This window comes from Centropristis striata, chromosome 6, assembly GCF_030273125.1.
Source record: "Centropristis striata isolate RG_2023a ecotype Rhode Island chromosome 6, C.striata_1.0, whole genome shotgun sequence".
Lineage (NCBI taxonomy): Eukaryota > Metazoa > Chordata > Actinopteri > Perciformes > Serranidae > Centropristis > Centropristis striata.
Genome location: NC_081522.1, coordinates 19,274,532 through 19,283,894, shown reverse-complemented (window position 1 = coordinate 19,283,894; position 9,363 = coordinate 19,274,532). Strand labels below are relative to the sequence as shown.

Here is a 9,363-nt window from a genome sequence, read left to right as displayed (position 1 = left end):
ACAGAGACAATCCACATCTGGTTTCAGATATTTATTGCACACCCACAAACTTCTGTAGTCTTACTGTACATATTTTAGGTTCTTGCAGTGCAATGCAGTGTACACAAAGTAAACAGTAAGATATAAATATAAAGGCACTTGAAAAAAGGTTATTGCATTAAATTCAGAAACAGCACTTAGATGGAAAATAAAGCCATTAAAATATACAAAATGTCCTTCATCAATGAGGCAATCTATTGTGTAACACCAGCACCTGTGGTGAATATACATACATGCCTCAAACTTGCGTGCAAACACCCTGATTTCCTACAAAGAAAATGGTTGGTACCAAAATAAGGATAACTACATTATCTTTGATTAAAATAGCAAAATTCAGACAAAAATATAGCTGAAAACCCCAAATTTTGTATCAGACACAATGTGTAATCAGTCCTAGTAAAATTTAAAATCAAAATGCAATCTGTATATTTATTTTTATATAATTGTACCCACATTTAATACACAGTATCCCACTAAAATATGGAAACCAATCTTATGATTAAAATATACATATAAGACAAAATTCCAGTATTAGCAACTAACTGAAACTGCATTTAACTTCAGCACAGGCAAAGTCCATCTTCTGATGGTGTGTTGACTGGAGAACTGCCTACCAGTAAGCAGCTGACAACCTGGTCAGATCCACCAGAAATTGAACTACAATCACATCCTTCATATCTTGAGCTGACCCATGAGGTTAGAAAGGGAGGTGACACTTTCCCTCAGTTTAGAGTCTTCTTCCTGTCCCAGAGACACTCCGGCCAATCGCATGGAACCGTTTGATCCCATGATGCACGGCAAGCTGAGGAACACCTCTGTGCCTATGCCGCCCCAGCCCTAAAGCAAACAGGAGACAATGAGCTTGTAACATCTTCAATTATCATATTTAAATGTAAAAACCTTTCAAAAATATCCTGTAAGATGTCATTATAATTAAAAACTTTCTCAAAAGTAATGAAATTTTACAAAAAAAACTGTTATGACTGTGGATGAGACAGCTTCACCTCAGGGTGCATCTGACTTCTTACACTTAAATGTATGAATGTGTCAAACAGAACACATAACACATGATCATAGTAAGGCTGATGGTGAAAATGATGCTACGGTTTTGATATGAGACACTTGGTGGTTCTACCTGAGCCAGTGTGGTGACAGAGTGGATCTTATTTTTATCTGTCAGGATACTGTTTGTGATGTCAGCAATGGATAGACCCACAGACCACGACCGCTGGCCACGATTCTTCATCATCTCGAGTGATCTACAAGCACAGACAAATTTTCACTTCAACTTTTAATGCAAAAACCATCATAAATGGGTCAATCATGATCAAAGACACACTTCCTAATCCCACTTAACCTGTGACTTAGGGGTGTGTCATATCGTATCGTTCACGATAATATCGGTATATTTTTTTTTATGGTTAAAAAAAATGCATATCATGTTCCTACTTCTTGATGTAGTGGTTAAAGTTGTTTTAATCACAAAAAGCTACTTACTCCCTGTCGCTAAACACATGCAGCTTTCAAAATAAGAGCACAGTATGTTAAGAGAATCCACCACAGAATTTACAAGAAGACTGTCAAAATAAGATGCCTTAAATAAAACATACAAGAACCTTTATTCTCCTTTACAAAATTTCATTAAAATATGCCCCCGGAACATCTAAATGGTTATTTTTATTATTTGCTCATACTCGAGTCAAGACTAAATTTTTTTGTATTTGGTAACTATTGAGATTTGCACTACAAACTACATTTTAGATTTTTTATTATTTATACAGACTAAAAAAAAAATCATATTTTCTATCTTTTTAAGTATTTCCTAATATCGTCAAGAATATCGTTATAGCAAAAATAGCCTGCAATATTGTGATTTTCTTTTAGGGCCATATCACCCACCCCTTCTGTGACTACAATTTCAGATCCAGTTGACTCATTTACAAATTTTAAATCCTTCTCTCGAGGTCATACTACTTCATGCCATTACCTGTCTAACAATGGTTTGGTAGAGTTGGATCCTGCCGCGATCTCTGGTTGCACACTGGAGTTCAGCCCAATGTGACTCATCACAGCAACTGCAAGACAAAAACACTGACAAGCTTGATCATGCGCATCAATTATTCAAGGACCTTTGCATGTCTGCAGAATGGAATGTATGCATGAGATAAGCAGGTAGTACAGCATTGCTGGTTATTTATAAAATAAAATAAAACAACGAATGAAAGACAGATAATCCAAACAATGGCCAAGAAAGAAAAGAGAAGAAGAAGAGAGGGAATGAAGGAGATTTGTTAAATGACAAGGCAACACAAGGCCTTCATGGAACTATTAAATCGATCTTTTCTGGCTCACCTTTGTTTTCTGAAAGTTCTCCTATGACCCAGGCTGGTTTGTGAGTGTTCAGGTTAATATCCAGGATGTGACTGAGTCGCTCTGAGTCCAGGTTACACCCCGCTCCGATCACCCGTGTCGGAGGCAGGCAACTCTGCCTCCAGGCAACATGGGTCATGATGTCCACTGGAAGTGGATGAGAAAAACAACAGGTTGACAATATAAAAAGGTTAACACTTGTGACTCACTTTAACCCATTTAAGCCGGGAAAGCATTACCGAATTTCTACCATTGAAACCGGGAGCGATGTTGCGTCACTCTACCATAAGGCCGGGACGGCGGATACATCATTTTGTAGTATTTGTAGTTTTTTCCAACTATTTTCGGTCTCTTGGCCAATGAAATGCATCAGAAACATGATCAGAATACATGCGGGAGTGTCGCAATGCAACGTTGGACTTTTCCAGAACTTTGAAATCATGGAGGAAGACGACTATAGCGGAGGAGCTCAGCAGTAAGTGACGGAAGCGATCTAGATGAAAACAGCGCCGATGATTTTATTGCTGATCTGACTTTGAACCCTCGGAACCAATCGACCGGCATTTATGGATGTTTTTAGACGACATATTTTCACCGAAGAACAGACAGATTTGTGGTAATCTGGAGATAATAATAATATTATTAATAATATATTAATATTAATAATAATAATAATTGATTGTGATGATGATATAAGAAATCATGACTGTTTATCTCTTATATTACTTTTTGCGTCATTGAGTACCCTGAAAAGTGCAATATATAAAAAGGATTATTTATTATTATTATTATTATTATTATGATAATTATTTTTTATTACAGTAGGCTAATGAGAACTATGTCTATTTCTTCCAATGGTCATATCATGTTTGCGTCTTGCTAATGGGCATGTATTAGTATTATGCATAGGATTTTTTATTCAGTCAAATGTAACATTTGCTGAGTTTGTTGATTTTTTAAAAAACTTTATTGAAGGTTTGGACAAATAAACCCAACTTCTCATGAGAGCCACGGGTATAAGCTCTCAAATACTTTTTGAATTTAATTTCTATCTGCTACAGAGGCTGAAAAATCTTCTGTTGAATTTCCAGAAAAACTTCAGGTTTTAGGGGGTTCTTTCAAAATCGCCCAGAGGTTTTTCAGGCGTTTTAGGCCTTAATGGGTTAAGGGCATCAGAGGCTTTCTTGTTAAGAGGAAAAAAATGTCAAAAATCTGCCATATAAATATATAATATAAAATTTTGCTCTAAATTAGTTATGTTTTTAAACAACTTTAGTCCATAACTACCGTTATTATTTAAATGCCACTTTGTTTACATAATGCCACCATGAAAAAATTTCTGTCTTGCTGGGGGAGATTTATTTTCACAGACTGGGATATGTCAGTGATTAGGAACAACATTTAGATTGTTTTTGCAATGTCCGATTAAAAACAAAACTCACACTTGTTACATTATCCATAGGGCAAATGTGAAAAAATGGCTCAATCGGTGGAAAATATTTAAAACCACATTTTTTTAAGCCAGGGATCGAGACTGAAATCTTGACATAGAATGTATGCTTTAATGTTGTAATGGCCATGGGATCAAGAATTCTCATTTAATGGATTTCAATGGGGAATTGATGGTCTGAGCGTCTGTTTTTTGGACACACATTATATTAAAGACTTATTGCCAAGTCCTACTACCATACTAAAACATACACCCTTGCCAAAATAAAAACTTGAAAAGCCAAAAATGTCCCTATTGAGGCACAATTATGAGTAATAAGCAGTGTGGTCGATTCCACAGAGAGTGTCCTTTTCCTCCAACACCCACCTGGTTGTGAAGCGATGAGCAGGACTGCGTTGGGGCTGAGACGTGCCAGATTTGGGATGATTCCTCTGTACAAGTCTACGTTAGTCTGAACCACGCTCACGTACGACTGCTCGCTACTCCATGCATTCGCAGTCACCACAACAACCCTGGACCCTACAGAAGCTGACATATCTGACAAAATAGTCAAAAGAGTAGTTAACTCCTGCACACATCTAACAGCAAACCTTGTAGATAAATATCAAATCTAAAAGCATTGTTGTTTCTAGCTACACACAGTTAACTCTCCATTAATCCCTAATGGACACATCGTTGTCTGTTATCCCTCTGACGGGTCAAAGTTCAGGATCAGCTACAGAACAGCAGCCGGTTGAGATTCAGTGATGGCTTGCTGTCATAGAGGCGAGTCACCAAGGACAGTCTCCCTCAGCACAATGTCACTATGCTACTTTCAAAACAATCTGACATCAGTGATGACTCAGCTGACATTTCTGTGTGACAGTGCAGAAAGTGACGTACCTCTGGATACCTCAACCTTGGGCAGGGTGAAAATTTCTAGATCTGTGCTGCCGCCCTTGGTGGAACTCTCTGCGACGTCAATGAAAACTAGTTTGTCCACTTTACACTGGATGAAGAAAAAAAAAACAATAAATCCCTGTCAGAAAAAGAATATGATGATTTGACATATTTTAATAAGATGGTAAAATATACCTGACGGATTATGTAATAGGTGATTGATTACCTTCGATAAAATGCTCATCACTGATGCCATTCCTAAATCTCCTCCCCCGATTACTGAGACTTTGTTATTTGGGTGGTCATGATGTCTGCTTCCACCTGAAACGGACACAAGTTAAGCTAAAAACAGCACACAATTACCTGATTATTGATCCTCAACAGCATGGCTCCATACCAAGTGACGCACCATCATTGAGGTTTAGATTAGAAACGAAAGCCAGGAGCTCATGAGGGTCTTTATTTTCTCCTGTGGTCTTTGATGACAGCGGAGGATCTTCCTCAAATTTGGCAATCATCTCATTTAAAAGGCCCACCACAGATGACTTGGGCTGTAACAGATCAGAGAGCAGCAAGACTGGTGAGAATACCTCAGTTCCTCTTATATGCAATTTTTAAATTTCATATTCAAATATTCAATATTCAAATATTCATTTCAAATTGATAAAATCTTACATAGTCCCAGTTGTGCAGCCCTGGCAGGTGGAGCCGCCCTCCTCCATCAACATGCTTGCCCTCTCTGATGACCATGTTAGAGGTTGGTTTTAGGAGGCATATTGGAGGGGTGAAGGGGAATGAGTCCATCAGCCACAGCAGAATGGGGAAGTTGTAGGAGCGGCCTTGTGACAGAAACACTGATATCAGTACATATTCATGACTTCACACTGACATGAGACATCTTTGTATTGTCAGAAGACAGTCTTACCTCCATACTTGACAGGGACAGTACCCATTAATTTCAGTAGATCTTTCTGGGTGGAGTCACTGAATGCTGAAATTGACAACTGGAGCAGTCAGTTATCGGCAGGAGATATGATGTTTGTACAGAAAAAAGGAGTGTTTAAGAAAAACTCACTGTATGTTCCTGTGGATGGTTTCATCCCGGGGTAGATTCGATGGATCTTCTGCAGCTCCTCAATAGCAACATCATGAAATTTGTACTAATATTGGGGGTAAAAAGACAGACTCATTTGTGGTTGCTGAGATCAAGCATGTACAGTAGTGTTCAAAATAATAGCAGTCCAATGTGACTAACCAGATTAATCCAGGTTTTTAGTATATTTTTTATTGCTACATGGCAAACAAGGTACCAGTAGGTGCAGTAGATTCTCAGAAAACCAACAAGACCCAGCATTCGTGATATGCAGCTCTTAAGGCTGTGCAGTTGGGCAATTAGTTGAAAGGGGTGTGTTCAAAAAAATAGCAGTGTGGTATTCAATCAGTGAGGTCATCAATTTTGTGAAAAAACAGGTGTGAATCAGGTGGCCTCTATTTAAGGATGAGCAGCACTTGTTGAACATGCATTTCTCTTTGGAAGCCTGAGGAAAATGGGTGGTTCAAGACATTGTTCAGAAGAACAGCGTACTTTGATTAAAAAGTTGATTGGAGAGGGGAAAACTTATAAAGAGGTGCAAACAATTATAGGCTGTTCAGCTAAAATGATCTCCAATGCTTTAAAATGGAGAGCAAAACCAGAGACACGTGACAGAAAACGGAAGACAACCATCAAAATGGATGGAAGAATAACCAGAATGGTAAAGGCTCAGCCAATGATCAGCTCCAGGATGATCAAAGACAGTCTGGAGTTACCTGTTAGTGCTGTGACAGTTAGAAGACGTCTGTGTGAAGCTAATCTATTTACAAGAATCCCCCGCAAAGTCCCTCTGTTAAAAAAAAGGCATGTGCAGAAGAGGTTACAATTAGCCAAAGAACACATCAACTGGCCTAAAGAGAAATGGAGGAACATTTTATGGACTGATGAGAGTAAAATTGTTCTTTTTGGGTCCAAGAGCCGTAGACTCTGTGAGACGAGCCCCAAACTGAATTCAAGCCACAGTACACATGGTGAAGCATCATGATATGGGCATGTTTCTCCTACTATGGTGTTGGGCCTATTTATCACATACCAGGGATCATGGATCAGTTTGCATATGTCAACATACTTGAAGAGGTCCTGTTGCCTTATGCTGAAGAGGACATGCCCTTGAAATGGGTGTTTCAACAAGACAATGACCCCAAACACACTAGTAAACCAGCAAAATCTTGTTTCCAATCCAACACCATTGATGTTATGGAGTGGACCTTAATCCAATTGAGAACTTGAAGGGTGACATCAAAAATGCTGTTTCTGAAGCAAAACCAAGAAATGTAAATGAATTGTGAAATGTTGTTAGAGAATCTTGGAGTGGAATAACAGCTGAAAGGTGCCACAAGTTGGTTGACTCAATGCCACACAGATGTGAAGCAGTTATAAAAAAATGTGCTCATACAACTAAATATTAGTTTAGTGATTCACAGGATTGTTAAATCCTAGAAACAAAAAAGTTTGTACAAAATAGTTTTGAGTTTGTAAAGTCAACGGCAGACTCTGCTATTCTTTTTTTTTTTTTTAACACACCCCTTTCAACTAATTGCCCAATGCTGGGTCTTGTTGGTTTTCTGAGAATCTACTGCACCTACTGGTACCTTGTTTGCCATGTAGCAATTAAAATATGCTAAAAACCTTGATTAATCTGGTTAGTCACATTGGACTGCTTTTATATTGAACACTACTGTATATACAATTTGTGAACGTACGTCTATGTGTGTATATGAATAACTAACTTTTGTAGGCAAATCTACAGATTAAGCCAACCCATTTGCAAAAATGTCATCAAAATTAAAAGCCATCAGTCGTACAAGGCTTAGAAATGTTATGCATGCATAGCCTTTAAGGGTTCAAAAGATCATTCGGGATTATGTTGTTTCTATGCTGCTACCCATCATGTATTATAATCAACTGCCCTGTACACTGGTCAGTCACTAAGGACCAGCCAGCAACACAGGAACTATAGTCATGGAAAAAAAAATATTAGACCACCCTTGTTTTCTCTAATATCTTGTTCTTTTAATGCCTGATACAACTAAAGGTACATTTGTTTGGACAAATATTAAAAAAAATAGCTCATAAGAGTTTGATTTAAGAGCTGATATCTAGACATTTCCATGGTTTTAACTTTTATGGGCTATTTTTGTTGTATTCATTATATTTGTCCAAACAAATGAACCTTAAGTTGTACCAGGCATTAGAATGAACAAAAACATTTAAGAAAACAATGGTCTATATTCAGATTATTACTGCTATCACAGTTTTTAAAATAGGATGGCAAAGGGGATACAAATACACTTTCAATTGATATAATTTGAACAATTTTGTATCTTACCCTGACAACAACTTTAACCCCGGGGGAGGCAAAATTAGATTTTCTATTATCCATCACTCCCTTTGAAAACATTTATCATTATGTAATTCGTTCGACCTTTATTTAAATATCGAGGATTAATTGAGAACATGCCCCAAGAGAAGACAGTTAAAATAATTGCATTCAACAGCGGGTTGGTTTGTGACCATTGTTTAGAATTCAGTTTTATTGTGGGTGTTTTTCGAGCTGAAATGTTCCAAGTGTGTAAAGCACAACACCCAAAATACGTTTTCCAGACATTGGTAAGGGCACGATATTTCCGAGTTGTTCCTCAAAGTACTAGAGCTGGTTCAGCCAGTTGGTGAAGGCTGACAGCAGCGTGAATGGACTAGCATGCTATGTTATGCTAACCGGCATTTATACGTAAACAGATTGAATTTGAACGAGTCCTTTGAATCAAAGCTGGTTGTCTAGTAAATAACTAACCTTGGAGAGGATCCGTTGTATTTTCTCTGAACTGAGGTCCATCTATTGCAGTACAACAGGAAAATAGCCGTCTTTCTGACTTTACCTTCTTGACGGGTTACTTCAACTTAAGCTGTAAAAGTAAACTTCCGCAAACTTTCAGGAGTTGCTCAGCGAGAAGACTGACCCCGCCCTCTTGAAACGTCATGTACGGCAAGCTAAAAGGGGAAAAAGGTCCTGCTGCTCAGTCTATGGCTACAAACATTAAAAAAACAATATTTCACACAAGAAATGGCAAGATAACTCATGGCTTTCACCCAAAAATTGCCTTATTACTACAAGAGACATTTGTAGTAGTATCCAAGTTCTGTATATAGTATTAAGATTGTCATACTCTGAGAAAATGTTTACATTAAACTAGACAAATAAAAACTAATTTAAGCCATAATTTCTCTCAACTCTCTTTAAAGAGAAACACAAAGCACATCAAGTGGTAATGTTTTCTGCATACTGGATAGACTTTACAATCAAAGTTTGTTTGGAAAAATATGCAACAGCTTTTGCTGAAAAATAGCGTTTATCAACATGTGTCATTGCATGTCATTGTTAGTCTTTAAAAAAATCACACTCTTCCATATTTATAGTTCTGTTTGCAGCTCAGTTCCTTTTAAGAAAATGGGACTGTTGACAGTGTAAACTCTGCACTCTGTGGGGAAATAAATAATATAACAGGGAAAATGATTTTTTTGTCAACTAATG

General features: G+C 37.6%; 1 protein-coding gene across 3 annotated transcripts; it reads right to left on the bottom strand.

Annotated features, from left to right (window-relative positions):
• Positions 1-18: 18 nt before the first annotated feature.
• uevld (UEV and lactate/malate dehyrogenase domains) lies at positions 19-8,805 on the bottom strand. Of its 3 annotated transcripts, none has more exons than XM_059334666.1 (12): positions 8,626-8,805; positions 5,814-5,898; positions 5,664-5,729; positions 5,414-5,577; positions 5,136-5,289; positions 4,965-5,059; positions 4,742-4,847; positions 4,226-4,396; positions 2,392-2,556; positions 2,027-2,114; positions 1,175-1,298; positions 19-876 (listed from the first exon to the last, which is right to left on the bottom strand). In XM_059334666.1, exons 1-12 carry the CDS (start codon positions 8,665-8,667, stop codon positions 712-714), a joined length of 1,425 nt encoding a protein of 474 aa, XP_059190649.1. In that variant the 5' UTR covers positions 8,668-8,805; the 3' UTR covers positions 19-711. The 3 variants fall into 3 exon arrangements, 2 of the variants coding, with proteins under 2 accessions (XP_059190649.1, XP_059190650.1); XM_059334667.1 differs by having other exon boundaries at positions 5,148-5,289; XR_009394529.1 differs by having other exon boundaries at positions 738-876; positions 2,027-2,130; positions 8,626-8,766.
• Positions 8,806-9,363: the final 558 nt, after the last annotated feature.